This window comes from Muntiacus reevesi, chromosome 18 (genome assembly GCF_963930625.1).
Source record: "Muntiacus reevesi chromosome 18, mMunRee1.1, whole genome shotgun sequence".
NCBI classification, from domain to species: Eukaryota; Metazoa; Chordata; class Mammalia; order Artiodactyla; family Cervidae; genus Muntiacus; species Muntiacus reevesi.
The window spans coordinates 10,447,502-10,467,032 of record NC_089266.1 but is presented as its reverse complement, the minus strand read 5'-3'; the positions used below and the strand labels follow the sequence as shown (position 1 = coordinate 10,467,032).

Genomic DNA, 19,531 nt, shown 5'->3' with positions numbered 1-19,531 from the left:
GGACGCGAGGTGAGAAGGCAGAAGGGCGTGCAGGAATGTGGGGGTGACCGGGGAGGTCAGGAAAGGCCTGGAGAGTGGGGAGGCAGGGGTAGAGGAGAGAGGGAAAGGGCATGGAAGGGAAGGGGTGCCTAGGGGGCTATGGGAAGGGGGAGGTGTGGGGTCAGTTCCGAGGCCCCAGATCCCTAGGCCCGTTTACCCGCCAGCGCCGCCGCCAGGCTCCGCCATCTCCAGTTGCTATGCGACGCCGTCAACATCCGGCGGGCAAGGACCACGCGCGGGACTTGCGGGGCAGGCGGCCTTTGTGCCGTTTGTGTACACTAGAAACACAGAATATTTAACTCTGTAAATGTACTAAAGGATAAATACACATATTCTCCATCTCTAAGTCCGAACTCTACCCCGCCTGACTCAGTTCTGTAAAGCGACAACCGTGTCAACGTGTGTCCTGCCGGCCACTCTGGCGCCCCAGGGGCTCGCGCAGGGCACCCGGGAAGCCGGGGACATGAGACGGCCAAGTGTCCTGAGGATGGCAGGAAGAGGCGGGGGCGCGACGGGGTCCGGAGCCAGCCGCACCTTCGGGGACCGAGCCCCCGCCTAGTGCCTTCCTGTCCATCTCCAGACCTGGGGGGCTCAGTACCCGCTTCCCGGGGTTCTTGCGAAGAATTCATGGCGGGAGAGGGATGCCCTGTGGCCTCCTGGTGGGTGTTGTTCTCTTCCTATCTCAAAATAGGAAAAACAAAAGCAGAGGGTGGGACAGAGAGGGCGAGCGCGCACGTGGGACGTCCCAAGGGTCCCGTCTTCACGCCGGGGGCGCGGGGCTTCCCTCTAGGGCCAACTCCCGGGGCCGGAGGCCCGGGCGGGCGGCGAGGCCCGGAATAGGAAGGGGGCGTCCGGGCCGGGGCCTGGGATCGAAGAGCGGAAGGTGACTGGGGCAGTTCCGCGACACAGTTGGGGCCGGGTTGGTACTGGGGCTGGCGGGGGTGGGGTGGGCGGCGGGTCTGATTGGGCCGGGGGCTGGGTTGGGCCGGGGGGCGGGCCGGGGGCCGGGCCTCGCCGCGCGTCCCCGCCCCACCAAACCTCACTGGCGGCGGAGGCAGTGGCGGCGGAGGCGGCTCCGGGAGCCGGCGCAAATCCGGCCCCGGGTGCGGGACCCGGGTGGGTATCGGGGACCTGCCGGGGGCCGCGGGGGCGGGGCGTGAGGGGCCAGCGGGGTACCGGGCAGCGCCCCTCGGCGGGACGGGGTGGGGGCGCGCGGGGCGCGTGGGCCTGCAGCCGCGGGGCCCGGGAGGGGCCGGGGTCTGGCCGCAGCGCAGAGAGTGCGTGCAGGGCCAGAGCAGGAGTGGGGCGGCAGGATCACGCGGGGAGCTCTCTGGAGACCCCCTCCGCGGTGGGTTCTGGTTCCCCGGGCAGGGAGTGTGGGCCTAATTCGAGAAGACGCGGTCTCTGGCTGTCTGCATCTTTGGTCCGGAGAACTTGCGGTCTTTGTCTGGCTGGATCGTCAGAGCACGCGAATGAGAACTTGTAGGGGCCCGCCGTTTGCCGACACAGCCCCCAAAGTGTGTGTTTCACCCGCACGGGGCGCGTGCTTAACATTCCCGGCCTTGGGGTGGGTGGTCTGGCTGTTTAAGAGCCGTAGGTCATGAAACTCACACCCTTTAGGCCCGAGCTCTTCCTCTTGATCTTTTCTTAAACAATAATAAAAGAAAGGAATAAAAAAATAGAAAGAGAAGAAAAAGGGAAAAGAAAAAAAAAATCGGCAAGTTAAGATTTCTAAATATAACCTAAGGCACGCTGCCAGAAGCCATGAATCTTGAAATCCTGTTATTCCCACACTCGGAAGTTGGTGTCATATGTTGGCCACAACCTAGTTCAGATTCTATTCAGAAACAGAAAACGGCATAATACGTTCACTTTCCTTACCGTGAAGTTTGTTTTACTGACTCCTCAAGTTCATAGGAGAAGCTGGCTTGGTTGGCCAGCCCCTGTGACTGGTCCCGATGATCCTTCTTTACCACCTGCAGGCACCAGTTCCCATGTCTGTAAAGAGGGAACTGGTTCTCAAAATCCAGCCATGTGATGAAGCATATTATCAAAGGGCAGGGGGCAAAGGCCCAGATTGGAGAATTACTTTCTAAATCTGTCACATTGATTAGAGAACTTAAAAAAAAAAAATCTGTGTGTTTGTTTCAGAAATTCCCTACTAGAAACATCAATATTTAGTTGACTAGCAAACATTAAACACTTTTAAGAACCAGGAAAACTTTTGCAAAGAAAAGATTACTAAAGTGAGGAAAGCCTGTTAGTCTGTGAAACTCATTCACGGCCATGTGTTGCTGGTATCAGAAGGCTTATTCTCTGCTGAGTGCACTTGGCTTGTAGAGCGTTTGTGGTGAGCATAGTCTCAGAATATGACTAAGGAAAGTTCTTATCAGTGAAATTTTTTAATCCTCCAGCCATGATGATCGCTATGTAAATAGATTCTGATTATCTTGTATAAATTAAACCCATAAAATCAGGAACTGAGGTGATCCCCATTTTACAGGTGGAAACACTGACACTTAAATTCCCCAAGTTCATGCATCCCGGAGTGACAGAAATACAGGCCTTGGGCCCAGAATGTTCCAACTCAGGATAACCACTGTAACACCCTCCCCTCTTGCCCCTACTGCTCACATGCACACACTCTCCCTGCCCTAGGGACTTAGAATAACATGGTTCACTCTGCCAAGTGATTCATAAACATTTGAGAGAGTGGGGACTAACCGATGTCACCACTAGCTGCTATAAATTCAGTTGAGTCTATAAAAAGCCCCCCAGGCCTCAGTGTAAAGGCATCTGAGATCACAGCCTCGTGGTTTGCAGAACCCTACCTACAATTGTGCTGGTCTCCCGGGCTCGGGTTTTGGGTAGCTCAGTGCATGGGTTTAAAACATGGCCTCCAAACATAGATTGCTGGATTTGAATACCAACCCAGTACATAGTACTGACTTAATGCTACTGTGCCTTGGTTTCTCCATCTGTAAAATGGGAGTAATACAACCTGTCACAAAGTTCTGTTGCAACAGTTATCTAAAGCACCTAGTACCTGGCTCATTCAAAGTTCCTGTTAATATAAGTGTTTAATTATTATTAATGACCATTGTTTGGATTTTTCACATTTAACTAGATTGGTAAAAATATTTGGTTTTGTTTTTTGGTTCCTTGTATATGTGGTCCATCAGGTGGAAAGCTGATCATAAGCAGAAGTGGAATTCTCCATTTAGATATATTTACAGTCTCTCTTTTTTTTTTTAGTTTTAAAATGTGGACATTTATTATTACAAAATCAACTGGTTTGATTTAAAAAAACTGCTATATTTTAAAATAATACAGATACACATTAAAATAACTGTAAAACTGTGATTCTTTTGAGTTCAAAAAAGTGGTTACCCAGAGAAAGAAATAAAAACCTCCTTGTGTGCGCAGTTGTTAAGTCGTGTCCAACTCTTTGCAACCCCATGGATTGTAGCCTACCAGGCTCCTCTGTCCATGGGATTTTCCAGGCACGAATACTGGAATGTGTTGCCATTTCCTTCCCCATAGATATATTTACACTCTTTATAATTTTGTGGGGTGCTGGGTCCCCCTGGGCTGACCAGGGTGACCAGGTTGCCTGGCAACGCGAATCTGGAGTAGAGATTTTAACTTGTCCCCCCACATCTGGCCGAGAGTCCCCAGTTTTCTCCACAGGCATGAATCCTCTCCTATAAAGTTAGCGAATTAGCTTCATACAGCGGTACAGTTGGGGAGGATGACTTTAAACATGAAGGATTTGTAGCAGTGGAGGTTGGTTTTATTGGTGTACATTGTTATTGTACATTGTTCTATTGTTTTTGTATTAGATTGACGAATGTTGATGAGGCCATTGCATAAAGAAAGCACGTACTTCTCCCAGCCCACCCCCACCTCCTCACAAATGACATAGGGAATCTTTTCCCACTCACTTCCGTGTTGGTGGTTTTGATACTAGCAACCACCCACGTGTCCTCTGGGCACTTGGTCTTGCACCTCTAATAGATCTGCTTTGATGAACTACCTGATGCTATGTGGTCCGAGGCATGTCCTTTACTCCATCTTCTCAGCCGATATAGCCATCCTCAGAGAGGAGAAATCAGGCACTTAAGACTTGTTAAAAAAAAAAAAGATCAAGTTCGTCGTCTGCCTGCAGTAGCCTCAGGTGTATGGCTAGCACAAGGAAAGAACTGAAATAACCCAAATGCATTATCCAGCCTGAATGGCATGCCCTTCTCTGCCTGAGCCTCTGACGGAGAGTCTTTGCTGGTGTTTAGAGCTGATATACAAGATGAGGGGCCTGTATGGACTCACCTGACTGCATACAGAGATGTGGTAGTATCTTTCCCATGCTCTTTCTGGATTAGCTCCTATAGAAACCACCATCACCTGGGTGCATCCTGAGCCTGTGTCTGAACATACTTGCACACTTTGGTGTTTGCTCTGGTTTTCCACTGAGTGACCCTGAATTCAAGTGGTTGGTAAATTGGTTGTTACACTCTCTGGCATTGGAATCAGAACAAAGGACATATCTATCAGGTGGCATTTGATACCTTTACGACTTTTCAACTTCTTCTTCTTTTTTAATATTTATTTGGCTCTGCTGGGTCTTAGTTGCAGCATGTGGGATCTAGTTCTCTGATCAGGGATTGAACCCAGGCCCCCTGCATTAGGAACACAGAGTCTTAGCCACTGGACCACCAGGGAAGTCCTGGTTTTTCAGTTTCTGGAGCTAAAATGCTTTCCATGAGCAAGATCAAGTGTGGTGCATTCCGGGGGTGTTGTCAGTATGTTTTCCCCCAGTTTGATTTCTGTTTTGTGGTACATTAGCTAGGATGGAGGAGCCTGGTAGGCTGCGGTCCACGGGGTCGCTGAGTCGAACACAACTGAGTGACTCCATTTTCACTTTTCACTTTCCTGCATTGGAGAAGGAAATGGCAACCCACTCCAGTGTTCTTGCCTGGAGAATCCCAGGGACGGGGGAGCCCAATGGGCTGCCATCTATGGGGTCGCACAGAGTCGGACACGACTGAAGTGACAGCTACTCCTTTGCCACAGACACTGAGAACCTCTCTGGGTTAAAGTTTATAGGCACAACATAGAGGGCAGATGCCCCTCATCCACTTTGGGGTTGGTCAGTGGTTTCCTGCTTGGCTTTACCCTTTCCCTTGCTTTTTGGGTTTAGTCCTTTCTCAGTATGAATCCTGACCCACCTTTAAGTCTGTTTCTACTTGCAGGCCCCCCTTCCTTGGCGCATTGGGGGAGGTGGTTTGGGGGTATTTTCTGTCCAGGGGCATGGGCAGCAGATGGTTTTTCTCTGGACAGGCAGGGGCTTTGGGGTTTTCCAAGGAGTGGGTGATCATCGAAGTGACAACTGGACAGTTGGGAGAGGAACAACAACTAAGCAGGCCTCCAGATCTTCCCGCACCCTTGTTTCTTTAACTGTCTTCTCCAGTTACGGCCTCTTGAGGGTCCTTTTTCCTTATGGTAGTTGCCCCAAGGCCCCAGCTCTAGGATTTCTGCCCTAAACTTCGTTCTTTCGATTTAACTGCAAGTCGATTGTGTTGTCCTCACTTCCACACAGAGAGCCCCACGCACAGCAGCCCTATCTTTGGCCCACAGTCTTTTCCATGTTAATCCTGAATGCAAAATGCAAGTGCAGCAAATATATTTCTCTTCTGCAATGATCCCATAATTTGAACTTAAATGCAAATAAGAAGAGGGGTGATATCAGCTCCCAGGTGTCTTATCTGGGCAACGAGACTGAAGGAGACCCAACTTCCCCAAACTGTGCACCCCAAAGAAAGGGTTTCTGATCTGTAATATTTATATCACCCATTGAACCGCAAAACTGGATATTCCCCAAAAGACTGCGATGCATGTGCCTGGTTCTGGGAAGGTAGAGGAAACTGGGGCCTCTTGTGAGGTGTGTTAGCAGCAGATGTTTTATGAGAGGAAAACAACCCTTGTTTGCATGTGTCTGGCTCGTGTTTAAGATGGTATTACCTTGTCCCTCCCTGCTCTGTGTTGATTGTTCTTTGAGGGCAAAGCAGATGAACCAGTTTCTTCTGGTCATCTGGCAGGTAACCAGAGCTCAGGGCAGTTTGCTCCTGAGCAGTGTGATAGTGACAAGGTCGGGGAAAGAATCACCTGTGGGCTTTGCTGCACAACACATCCCCTTGAGGGGTCATTGGCCCCATTCGCTGCCTGCTTCCCCCTTGCTGCAATGGACAGCTGTCACAGTGGACATGGGCTGTGACAGGTATGCGGGAACTGCCAGATCACGAGCTGCCAGGACCACACTTGTCCTGTTGACCCAGGGTGGCCCTGCGGTGGGGGCATGGCACAGAACAGTGAATAGTAGAAGTCTGGGCAGAGCCTCTCTCCTACTGACTCCAGGCGGCCCTGTTTCTTTCGTCTTCTTAGAAAGGTTCAGGAGGTGTTTGCACCTTTGCTTTATTTGTTTTCCATTTGAGAACTGATGCAGCCTCTTACACCAGCACGGGGGCTTTCCTGGTGGCTCAGCGGTGAAGAATCTGCCTGCAATGCAGGAGAGGCATTGGGTTGGGAAGATCCCCCTGGAGAAGGAAATGGCAACCCACTCCAATATTCTTGCCTGGGAAATCCCATGAACAGAGGAGCCTGGCGGGCTACAGTCCATGGGGTTGCAAAAGGGTTGGACACGATTTAGTGACTAAACCACCACCAGCAGCAGCAGCACCGGAACCAGGGCTCTGGCACTTGTCTGTGCACAGCTTTCCTCTGTCCTGTCCAGCTGGCACAGAGGCTGGGTCTCCCCTCTGCGACGTCTAGGCCCAGGTTCTCATCATATTGCTTAAAGGCTAGTTGCTCTGAATGGAAGTTTGATGGACAGTGGAGATGGAAAGCCCCCTGGAGAGTTAGAAGTCAGCTCTTTACAGTGTCCTTAATGTGATGTGGTTGGCAGAAGAGCAGTCCCCAGATGTCCAGATGTTACTTCCTAGTTCTGGGAACTTGTGACTATATTGGGTCACGTGGCAAAGGGGATTCAAGTTGCAGATGGAATTAAGGATGCCTATTGGCTGACTGTGATGTGGAGAGTTTGTCCTGGATTATCTAGTGAGGCCGTGTCATCACAGGGTTCTTGAAAGTGGAAGACGGGGCCAGAGTCAATGTCAGAGCGATGCCCTATGAGAAAGACTGCACCTGCACTGCTGGGTTTGAAGGAGCAGGAAGGGGCCATGAGCCAAGGGATGTACGTGGATTCTAGCTGGAAAAGATAGGAGAGTGGATTGTCCCCTGGAACCTCAGGAAGGAACCCAGCCCTGCTGACACCTGAGGTTAGCCCAGTGAGACCTGGGTTGACCTCTGGCCTCTGGAACTGCAAGATAATACACTGTATTGTTGTAAGTCTCTTTTTTTGTTACAGTAGCCACGGAAAGTCAATGCACTGGGGATAGAAGTGCTTCATGAAGGAAGCAGGAGGGGAGACTTGTGTCTTTTCTAAAGGATGTCATTTCTGCATCTGTGTTTTGCTCATTTCTGTCTTTTTTGGTGACTTTACCTCCCTATCTAGGAGGACTCTCGCTGGGTCTAAATCACTAAATCTTGGGGAATGAATTTGGGGTAATGGTTTCTTTTTTTAAAAAGAATTCTTCAGGTTTATTTTGGCTGTGCTGGGTCCTCATTGCTGTGCTTGGACTTTCTCTAGTTGTGGCGAGTGGGGGCTACTCTTTGTTGCGATGCACGGGTTTCTCATTGCAGCAACTTCTCTTATTGCGGAGCATGGACTCTAGGCACACGGGCTTCAGTAGTTGTGGTTCACGGGCTTAGTTGCTCTGGGTCATGTGGGATTTTCCCAGACCAGGGATCACACCCATGTCCCCTGCATTGGCAGGCAGATTCTTAACCACTGGGCCACCAGGGAAGGTAATAGATTCTTAACTTTACCCCTGTAAATATTAACTAGAGGAGAGCCCCACCCCACCAGTGCCACGTGGAGTTACAAAAGCCTCGGTTCCTCTGGGCCAAGTGTCAGTGACCACGTGGTTCCTGGGGAGGGAGGTGGGAACATGTGTCGTTAACAGCAGGCCTGCTGCTGCCCACTGGCTACAGCCCAGCGTGACGGAGCCAGTTCTGAACAGGGCTGGGAGAGAAGAAATCTGCTCTCCTTCCCAGGCCCCACCCTGCTTCTCTTGGGGCTGCTGCAGTTTCTGACATAGGCACCCTCTCCCCACTCTCCAACCACCTCAAAACCTCTCTCCTCCTGGAAGCAAACATGAGTTACCTTCATCACCAGTGTGACTTATTCCTGCAAGTCACAGAGGACCAAGAATAGTTCTCAAAGATGTTCTAATTCTTAAAGAGTTGCAGGTTAATAGGAGAGAATGACTCCTTAGTCGAGGAGTTTCTGCAGAGTCTTTTGTTTCATGAGTGTGTGTGTGTTTTCTGAGGAGAGGCCAAGTTGATCTTTCCTTTCAAATTATACAATAGCCTATTTTGTAAAAAATGTGGTCCTACCCAGTGGTTTCTGATGGCTCAGAGCAGCACAGAATTCAACGTGTATTCATACATTGATCAGAGATAGTTAAAAGCCAGCACTGGCATTTTTATTTTATATCTTTTAAAATCATTGCCTTTTTTTTTTTTTTTTTGCACACTCAAGCTAATGCACATTCCAGATCTTGGCCTGATTCCATTTCTGTATTCCTTGTGCCAACTGCCAGGTTGGCCTCGCTCTCCTTTCCATCAACAAAAACATGGCATTTGGAACTCTACTGAAGATGGCCCTTCATAAAAGGAACTTCTCAGAGATGTCATGGACTCAGGAGCTTATAATCTAAGATCAAAAAAACTGATAAGAACATAACCATTTTAAAAGTAAAAATATTAAATGAATGCATTCAAGGAGAATGAGGTTTTGTTTTGTTTTGTTTTTTTAAATCATTGTCACGGTTCTACCTGGAGCTGTTTCTCTATCCACCCTTCATCTCTCAGGATTTGGGGAGAGGATTTACAGTATTGGTACAAAGTGCTTTGAGCATCTCAAGCTGCTTTTTTATTTCAGTTAACACTCAATCCTTAGTAGAGATGCAAAAAGTCAGATAGTTGTTTCTGACTATGGGCATCACTGGTTTTGTGTGTCTCAGGATCCTGCTGGTGGCGTTTTTAGATTGTATGAGAGGGTCCCCTTGTACAGGTCCTCTCTGTACACCCTCTCCAGGTCCCCACCTCTATCTGGATAAGGAGGAGAGTCAGTCTGGCCCATAGAAAGACCCCAGATCTGTGAAGGGGACCTGGGTGTTCTGCTTGCTCCAGGTTCTGTACCTGGCAACCTTTCCGGAGCACAGTTTTCTGGTCTCCCAGTGGGGTGGGAATCTTGTTCCCTATAGGACTCTAGGTCCCAAAGATCCCAGGTGTAAACTGCTCTGCACATCTGCTCAAGAACTGCTCAAGGTCATGCATCTTGTGGATTCAGGGACATTAGAAGATCTGTCATCGGGTTGCTTGGTTTTTGCCAGGCCTTGGCATTGCTCCTGGCAGCCTGCCCGCAATGCGGGGACCTGAGCTCCCTTTGTCACTGGCCTCAAGCTCTTTGTCCTTTTCCTTGCCTCCATCCACGCCATTCCACTTCAGCCTGGTCTCTTTGGCTGCAAGCTTCCTGGTCCCAGATGTCTTTTTAAAAAATTAATATATGTTATTTTTTTAGGGTGGTACAGAGAATCCGTGCACCCTCTCCAGGTTCCACTATTATTACTATTTTTTCATTGTGATAAAGTACACACAGCAGATTTTGAATACTGAACACTTTGAAGCACATAGTTCTACAGCATTAAATGCATCCTCATCCTTATGTGGCCGTCACCCCCATCCCTCCCCAGGACTCTGCCCTCCCCTCCACCCGGGCCACTCCTCTGGCGAGCTTTCCTGCATACCTGCTTCTGCTCCCCTCAATGGCTCCTTCCAAATAGCCCCTGTCATCCCAGCCTGCGGTGCAGGGGTCAGGCCCTTGATTAGCTCTGTGTCCCTCCCTACCAGTCTCTCCTCCGTTTTATGGGTCCCTTGGAGGCATCAGCCCCGCTCTGGCCTGGCCGTGACCCTCTTCTTGGCCTGAGCTTCCAGTCCTGATGTCTTTGAAGGATCGCCTCCACTCTCTCCTTCAGAGCCGTGACCCTTGTGTAGTGCACCCCAGAAAAGTTCCAGCTGTCCCTCCTGTTGGCTGTGATGTGGACCCTGCTGTGGAGCAGCCATGTGCCCTGGAGGAGACAGGGGGCCCCTCCCAGGCTGCCCCCCGTCCCGGCTTGGCCCCAACCCCTGCCCCGCCCCCAGCCTGTTGAACCCTCTGGGGGCTCCCAGTTAGGACATAGCCTCAGGAGAGGCTGGCAAGTGTTCAGAGGGTGCCCATGGGAGCTGTACGTGTGGCCTGGGTGGGATTGGCCCCAAGGCCAAGACCTTTCCTCTCTAAGGCCAATCGCTGAAGTCTGAGAGCCTGCGAGCAAAGGGGCTGGGAGAGGGATGTGATGTGGGCTCCACCGGGAGGCAGCTGGTCAGGGAAAGGAGGGGAGCAGGTGCTGGGGCAATCCCTCCTCATCCCCACCCTGCCACCGAACCCTCTTCCCAGTGCTCCCCCAGCCTCTGACTTTCTAACTCCCCACCAAGCCTGTCGGAAGCCCAGCCCTGTGCTCCGCTCCGGACACAGCTTCCCCTTCAATGGTCAACACAGAGGAAATGATTCCGACAGTGAGCGCAGACGGGCCAGGACAGCCCGACCTTAGAAATCTAGGCGGGGGAGTTAACACTAGTACAGAGGGGCCCGCTGCTTCCCAGGGGTCTAAGGACCCTCAGGGAGCTAGATGCTGCTGTCCACACGTGTGGCTTATCTGTGAAGCAGGAGCCACATGACTCTGACCATAAACCTTTCCACCATCCTGGGTTCATAGGGACACCCCGAGGGACAGGCGGGGACACCAGGAGCTGCTCCCAGCCAGCCCACTGTTCGTCAGGTCTCGTTGCCAGAGCAGTGGGCACTGAAGCCCAGGAGCCTCCTCGCAGGAGGTCTCTGAAGGCCGTTCTCCAGGCCGGCTCCTTCCAGTTCGCATCCCTGGACACAGAGCTGCACGTTCCTCTAGTCTGGGTGACACATGGGCCCGAGCCACGTTTACTAACCCAGTGACAGGTGCTGGGCTGCAGGCGGGGGAGAGGCCTTCTGCAGTCTTGGATCCACCCAACACTCAACATCCAACTGGTGACAGACTAGAGGAGGCGGTGGGGGAAGGCTCCGGGCAGCCACTGACGTGTCATTAATTTGTGCTGATAACAGCACAGCCTGAGCGGCAGAGGGGCTGGTCTGCCTCCTGTCAGAGCTGATTCTCTGCCTTCCTTGGGGGCTCAGGGGAGCAGTGAGTGAATGGTTCCCAATCTCACGTGGTGATGGTGGCACCTGGGCGCCCCCTCCCCCAGACCCGCGGGGTCAGAGTGTAGGGATTTGTCCTCCAAGTTTCTTAAAGCCCCCTGGTTTGGAGAAGCACTGCATCAGGTCACCTTAGAACCTCTGGACATCAGTGCTGTTCTGGCCGAGCCCTGCTTTTAGTGGCTCCGTTCGATTTGGGGCAACTGCTCCCCAAGGGCGCTGTCCTGAGCTTTGGGCGGAGAGGGCCTCCATTCTCATCTGGGAGGTGGAGGCCTTTCAGCAACTGTGCTCTCTGGGATTCTTTTCCTTCCCTCTCTTCCGAGAGGGTAGGGGTAAACTCAGATTTATGTTCACCAGCTGGAAGCCTCGGATAGAACTGCCAAATTAGGATGCTGCCAACTCAGATGGTGGGAGCAGAATAGAAATTCACACCAAGCAAGGAACCCAACCTCTGTGGACTTGTGTGTTGCCTGGCTTCCCCACGGTGGTCGGCCACCAGACCCAAGCTGTGACTGTGGAGCTGGGGGCCCTATGTGATAGGCGATCATCACTCTTGGCCTGGGTGCAGGTGAGGGGCCCCTGGCAGGCCCCGCTGGGTGTGAGGCATTCTGGATACATGGGCCTTGCCTTCTAAATAGCAACAAGCCATCTCTTTCAACAGAAGCAAAATAAGGCAGTAAGGGGGATTCCAGGGGAAAGGACTGCAGGGGGTGGGGATGTGGGCAGGGAGGGCGTGTTTGGAGAGCTTGCTCTGGACTCCTTGCTTTGGCCCAAATGAGGAAGCTGTGGCTGGCGGATCCTGAGGACTGCACTGGCTGGGTGCAGTCACCATATCAGTTGCCTATGAGCAGTGCCTGGTTTACTGTACACCCCGGGGGAGCTGCCAGTCCCCACGGAGGAGAGGGGCTTCCATGATGGTTGGTGTGAAAGGCAGGCCATCAAGTTTCTGAAATTTACTGTAACAGTGGTGCTGCAGTGGAGTGGGGGTGGTTGCTGGGGAAAGAGGTTAACATGACCCTCCCCTTCCCCCATATTCCCCTTCCCCCCATTTTTAAAAATTTCTCATGAGAGTGTATATTGACAAGTATCCGAGTTTTATTAAGCTGTAATTGATCTCCCTATTTCTTAAAATCAAACAATAGTATACAAAAAAATAAAGGGAAATAGTGATAAAAACAATACAAACACTCATTCATGAGTTGGTGAATGCGTGGCTTTTTCAGGTAAATGTATACTTTGAATTAGACTTTTTGAAATATCAGAAGTAGTTCATTGAAAATGGAACCATAAGAAAATTAGATGAAAATATAAGCCAACATTAATGGATTTTTGGCTTGGGAAGAATGATATAAAGTGTAACATTGATAAAAAAGAAATCACTAAGGGAAAGTTACCATCAATTTGCCTAAACATTTAAAACGTCTGTATCTCTGATGTTGAAGCTGAAACTCCAATACTTTGGCCACCTGATGCGAAGAGCTGACTCATTTGAAAAGACTCTGATGCTGGGAAAGATTGATGGCAGGAGGAGAAGGGGACGACAGAGGATAAGATGGTTGGATGGCATCACCGACTCAATGGACATGGGTTTGGGTGGACTCTGGGAGTTGGTGATGGACAGAGAGGCCTGGCGTGCTGTGGTTCATGGGGTCGCAAAGAGTTGGACACGACTGAGCAACTGAACTGAACTGAATGCGATTTAAAGGCAAACTAGGGAAAATATACATACAGCAAAAGATTCAGATTAAGATCTTTGCTATATAAAGATTTCTTTCCTATTAATAAGGATTCCGACACCCCAGCAGAAATATTAGCAAAGTACACCAACAGACAATTCACAGGAAGAACACAAATGTTTAATACAAATAAGGCAATCCACTCAAGCAAACGGATTATCAGAAAACCATTTTGCAATGACCAAATTAGCAAAAAGTCAAATCCCTTAAAACTCTGATTTTTAGAAATCAATGGATTTTTAGAAATCCACTGAACATTATATCAGTTTGGCCTCCCAAGGAAATAGGAATTCCAGAAATTAACCTAGGAAAACAGGATACAGATAAAGATTTCTGCATAAAAATGTGAAGTTTATTATTTAGGTAGCCACTATTTGGAAAACAAATATCTAATGATGGTGGCTAGTTCAAGAATGGTGCATTCTTGTAATATATTTATAGATGTTAAGATGGAGAGTTGACATTTTGGAGTTTTTAATTAATTAATAATGTGGTGTATTGGTTTTCTGTGACTGCCATAAAAAGTACCACAAACTGGGTATCTTAAGCAACAGAAATCAATTTTCTTACAGTTTTAGAGTCAGGAAACCTGAGATTTTGAAGGGTTTGTTCCTTCTGAAGTCTCTCTCCTTGGCTTGTAGAGAGTTGTCTTCATGTTCACACTACATTCTCCTTGTATACCTGTATCTATCTCCAAATTTTCTTTTTTTAAATGACACCAGGGACTTCCCTGGTGAAACAATGGTGAAGACTTCAAGATCCCAATGCAGGGGACCTGGATTTGACCTCTGATCAAGGAGCTAGATCACATGTGCTGCAACTGAAGACCTTGCGTGCGACAAGACCTGGTGCAGCCAAATAAATAAATATTCTTCAAAATAATAATAAAATAAAGGACGCCAATCACTGGATTAAGGCCTACCCTAATGACCTATTTCTGACTTGATTATCTCTATATAGAAGCTACTTTCTTTCTTTTTTTTTTTAAAGCTGAAAATTTTTTAATATTTCTGTCATTTCACAAAACATCTTTTATTGACATTCTACAAATTATACCATCCAATAACGTTCCAATACTTTCTTCTTGTGAAGATAGTTTATATACCTTTTTGACTTCTGTAATATTTGTTATTTCGGGGAGATTTTTCAGAGGAACCTGATGACCTTCTACCTGAGATATTAGGTATTCTTGATTTATTTGTTTTTCACCCTCTTCAATATAAGCAATCAAAACATAAGTATCATTTGCTAAGATACCAAATTTTTTCAAGGCCTCTGAAATATTGTTATTTGGGGAAAGATTGAAAATAACTTCAGTAGATAGAGTTCTTGTCTTCATTTTCCCCAGTTTGTAGAGGTGAACTGCTTTGTTTGTGGCCACAATTATCTGAAATGGATCAACAATCACTGTAGGGTTTATTAATGAGCCATCAATGGCACCTTCCATGGCACCTTCCGCAGCATTTTTTTTACATCTTTAAATAACAGAAGGGTCACCCCGTATTCAGGGAATAGGTCCAGCTGATGTGTTAACTGCATTTCATAGATAAGCAGGATGCTACGTCGCATCCCCGTCCCTAGAAGCTACTTTCAAATAATGCTGAATTATGAAGTGTAGGGGCTTCCCTTGTGGCTCAGATGGTAAAGAATCTGCCTGCAATGCAGGAGACCTGGGTTCGATCCCAGGGGTCTGGAGAAGGGAATGGCATTGCACGCCATTATTCTTGCCTGTAGATTTCCACAGACAGAGGAGCCTGGCGGGCTACAGTCCCTGGGGGGTGCAAAGAGTTGGATACGACTGAGCAACTGGCGCACACACACACGCATGAAGTGTGGGGGTGAGAACTTTAATGTGAATTTTGAGGGGACACATTTTGGCTTATAACACGTGGAAAAATACATTATAACAGAAAGCAAGATATAATTCCAGTAGGTGGTTTTGTTAAGATAGACACAGAAGATAGTAGAAAATACACAGATATTTTTGGGTTGTGTGAGTTCAGGGACACGTGTTCTTTATATTGACACTTCTCTCAACATGTTTCATAATTAAAAAAAGAAAAAGCTTTAAAAAAAAATAGGTCAAGGAGTCTCCACTTCTAGTTTGAAAGAGAGCAGAGATTGGGAACCAGTTTTAATTGAGGCGAAATAGGTTCATGAAGGAACAAATACATTGAAAAAAATAAGTGAACATTGTCTGAAGAGAGTAAATATTCGTGGCTAATGTTTAACAGACGTGTGGGATCTACTAAGAAGCAGGTTATCTCCCACCCTTGAACAGCCTTGGGGGTGTAGCTCGGGGGTTGTCCTTGCTTACCCAGGTTGGGTGGGGGCGCCTAGGCGCCAGAACTCCAAGCACGGAGGACAAAGTTCTCATGTCCAGGTGTGTCCACTCACTGGGGTGTGCGGACTTGGGGTGTGCAGTACCTGTTTTCTCGTTTGCAAAACTGTGCTGCTAGGACTTGCTTTCCAGGGCTGCAGTGGGATTTCACAGCCGACGTGGGGAAAATGCTATATTGCGAACACTTGTATTTTGGAATCCCCTTCAGAGCTTTCAGCAGATTCTTTTGATTACCCTCAACAGTGGCAAACCATCTTCACTTAAAGATGGTGTGGTTTTTAGAATCATCTGAGTGTTGTTTGCAGCTCATTCTGGCAGTTAGTGCAATTAAACTAAGTATTAGTAATACCATTTGAGGCTCAGATGGAGGTGGGGCCCCCGCCCTGCCATAGACTTGCCCACCCGGAGGCCACGGGCCCCAGAAGGCCACTAAGCACCTGGACCACGGCTGATCTGAACTAAGGTGTGCTTATGTTCAAAATATAAACCGGACTCTGGAGATGTAAAGAATGTAAAATAGCTCATCAGTAATTTTTTCATATTGATTACATGCTGAAGTAATACTATTGGGGATAAAGTGGCTTAACTAAAAACATATTGTTAAAATGAATTTCCCTCATTTCTTTCTTTTTACTTTTTAAAAGTACAGCTACTTGGAAATTTAAAATTGCATATGAGGCCTCACATTGTATGTCTCCTGGGCAGTGCTGATCTGGAGAGGGGAATTCATTTTCTTGTATGGCTCATTAACTGATCTTGTAATTCTGGAGTGATTCTTGAATTCTAAAAATATTCCAGATGAATGGAATGAAGTCACCATTAGAATTGGAATATAGCTTTATCAGGTGATTAATTGGAAAGAAAACACATATTCTGATGTATAGGTTCCAGTGTGATTTAAGTTTCGAATCTTGGTCAGATGTCGTGTGTTCAGACAGGAGAACTCGGTGGTTAAGACAGGGGAGATGCCCCCTCGACCTGGGGAGGCCAGAAGGTTTCCCCAAAAGTCAGCCTGGAGGGGATTTGGGTAGCGAGGAACAGCCCCGCTCTGAGTCCCCAGAAAGTGGTCTGAGCCAGGGGTTGGCCACGTGTAGCGCATGAACCAAATCCCGCGTTTTGCCTGTTTTGTACAGTGCACAGGCTAAGGCTGGTTCTGACGTTTGTTTTTCATAATTTTATTCATTGATTTTACTTTTGGCTCTGCTGGGTCTTTGTTGTTGCCAGGGCATTTCTCTAGCTGCAGTGAGCAGGGTCTGCTCTCTAGTTGTGGTGCGTGGGCTTCTCGTTGTAGTGGCTTCTTTTGCTGTGGGGCACGGGCTCTAGGGTGCTCGGGCTCCAGTAGTTGCAGCCTGTGGGCTCAGTAATTGTGGCTCGCAGGCTCCAGAGCACAGGCTCAGTAGTTGTGGCACACAGGTTTAGTTGCTCTGTGGCATTTTCCCAAATCAGGGATGGAACCCATGTCTCCTGCACTGGCAGGCAGACTCTTTATCACTGAGCCACCAGGGAAGCTTGGTTATGACATTTTAAATGATTGGGAAAAATTGAAGGGTTTTCCTGTGTGACATCAGAATTATATGGAACTGGCATGAGTGAAGTGCAAGTGTTAGTCTCTCAGTCATGTCTGACTCTTTGTGACCCCAGGGACTGTAGCCCACCAGGCTTTTCTGTCCATGGAATTCTCCAGGCAAGAATACTCGAGTGGGTAGCCATTCTCTTCTCCAGGAAATCTTCCAAACCCAGGAATTGAACCTGGGTCTCCTGTATTGCAGGCAGATCCCTTACCATCTGAGCCACCAGGTAAGCAAACAGTCTGGTGGGAACAGTCACACCTGCCTGAGTATTGCCTACTTTCGCACAACAGGGAAGAGTTGAGTAGTCTCCACAGTGACCTTTGGGCCCACAGAGCCAAAAATATTTCCTGTCTGGTCCTTTACAGAGCCTGCTTACCATCGCTGGGGCTGAGGGGTCAACTTAATTCTGTAACCCACATTGAAAGTGGGGTCTCAGGCTTGGTGGGTGCCCAAGAAGGGGTGGATTTGGGACCCTGGACATGGCCAAGATGGAGGGGCTTCTGTGGCTCAGGGATGAGAAGGCAAGGACCCCAGCTGGTCCTGGGTCCCCAGGGCTGGTGATTGTCAAAGTCATCCTGCCCTTAAGAACCTTAGCAATGACAGAGAAGACAGTGGTGGATTTCTCTAGGTAAAGGTGCAGGGATGGGAAAGGTGGCTCCAGGGGGCCCCCATGGAACTGTGTTTGGGAGAGTTAGTAGCCCCAGACATGACTGGAAATGTGCAGGTAGAGGGGAGATCGGAGCAAGGGGGCTCAGAGGGGCAACCAGAGAGCCATAAGGGGCTGAGGATCCAGCCTTCAGCCACCCGGTCCCAAGACATTGAAGGAAATTAGCGCTGAGACCACCCCTTCCCTGCTGAGCCAGATGGCCCCCTAGTCCCTGCCCTCTGCCCCAAGAAACTGTCCAAGCACTGGACACAAAGAGAACTCCATTTAGGGAACATCCTAAGTCAGCCCTGGATTTAGGGGTAAGTGTACAAAATGCAGAAAGTACGAAGAACAATATAATTTACCCTGAGAACCTCCTCCAGTTGACAATTTAAAAAAATTATTATGGTAAAATATACATGACATAGGGAATTCCCTGGTGGTTAGGACTCTGTGGTCTTAACCATTTTCAAGTGATAGTTCAGCGACACTGGGGACATTTGGGTCCATGTTGTGCAGCCATTACCAGCATCCATTTCCATAGCTTCTTCATCTTCCCAAACAGTAACTCTCCCCATTAAACACTAACTCCCCAGCCCTCACCCCGCCCTGGGCACCCACCCTTCTATTCTCTGTCTCTATGAGTTTGACTGTCCCAGGTACCTAATGTCAATGCAATATTTGTCCTTCTGTGACTGGCTGGTTTCACTGAGTATGTCTTCAAGTTCCATCTACATTGTAGCAGGTGTCAGAATTTCTCTCCTGAAGGCTCAGTAATACCCCATCATATGGACAGACTCTGTTTTGTTTATCTATTCCCAGTCAATGACTTTACCATATTGGCTTCAAGTCTTTCTGTTTCTTTCTCCAAGAGTTGGAATTGCAGCCATCTGTGACATTCCCATTCCAGCCACCTCACCCTTCGAGGCTGGCCTGCACCCTGCCCAGAGTGGCCTGGGTCTCAGACATCTATGATCTCTGACCAGGAACCAACTTTCCACACATCTGTTCATTTATACAGCCGACATCATGCCCATGGTAGGCACTCCCAGCTTGGTAGGCAGCCCTCATGAGCCCCATGGACAGGAACATTTGGTTGGTCCACATAGCTGCTGCCTGGGCTTCTGTTTCATTTTTGCTGGAATTAACATTGCTTTTTGCCAGTGTATCAGGTGTTGGGTTTTCATTTCATGTTCTCAGTCCTTTTGTTTCCTCTTCTGTGAATCGCCTGCTTTTTCTGTTGGGATATTGCTCCTTTTTGCGGGGAGTCTTTAGGAGTAGGAGTTCTGTATATATTCTCAAGCTAATCATTTGATTCCTAGTTTATTTTTTTTAAAGAATGAGTTGGGTGTTAACTCAAGTCCTTCACCTATCCCTTGTGACTCCTTCCTAGCAGAGGTGGCCCGCATGTGTTAGGACAAGAGGCTGGGCTTTGGGATGATGACACACGGGTCAGGTGAGGATGGAGAAGACCTGGAGGGGTGGGAAGGAAGACAGAGAACCAGGACATTCCCTGGGAAGCAGAGGGCTGAGAACCTTAGGAAGGAAGGGACACAGTGGTGAACCCTAAGCAAAGAGAAAGCCTGGAGGTTTCCCTGGTGGCTCAGATGGTAAAGAATCCACCTGCAATGCTGGAGACCTGGGTTTGATCCCTGGGTTGGGAAGATCTCCTGGAGGAGGGCCTGGCAACACACTCCAGTATTCTTGCTTGAACTGTGGTGTTGGAGAAGACTCTTGAGGGTCCCTTGGACAGCAAGGAGATCAAACCAGTCAATCCTAAAGGAAATCAGTCCTGAA

At 48.7% G+C, this 19,531-nt stretch overlaps 2 protein-coding genes and 1 pseudogene across 6 annotated transcripts in view; 1 reads left to right on the top strand and 2 right to left on the bottom strand.

Annotated features, from left to right (window-relative positions):
• Positions 1-788, bottom strand: part of CCDC40 (coiled-coil domain 40 molecular ruler complex subunit) — a 43,152-nt gene extending 42,364 nt beyond the window's left edge. Inside the window, exons 1-2 of the mRNA XM_065910019.1 lie at positions 638-788; positions 197-317 (exon numbers count right to left, since the gene is read on the bottom strand). Of these exons, the coding sequence (XP_065766091.1) occupies positions 197-225 (29 nt within the window). The 5' untranslated portion in view covers positions 226-317; positions 638-788. The remainder of the gene's footprint in view (positions 1-196; positions 318-637) is intronic.
• A 300-nt stretch (positions 789-1,088) lies between these two features.
• TBC1D16 (TBC1 domain family member 16) overlaps positions 1,089-19,531 on the top strand; it is an 87,786-nt gene continuing 69,343 nt past the window's right edge. For 3 of the 5 annotated variants that reach the window (XM_065909160.1, XM_065909162.1, XM_065909158.1), the window contains exon 1: positions 1,089-1,155. The gene's annotated coding sequence lies outside the window, so the exon portion shown is untranslated. The remainder of the gene's footprint in view (positions 1,156-19,531) is intronic. The other 2 variants (XM_065909159.1, XM_065909163.1) reach the window with 2 other exon arrangements.
• Positions 14,172-14,715, bottom strand: LOC136150024 (EKC/KEOPS complex subunit TPRKB pseudogene; annotated as a pseudogene).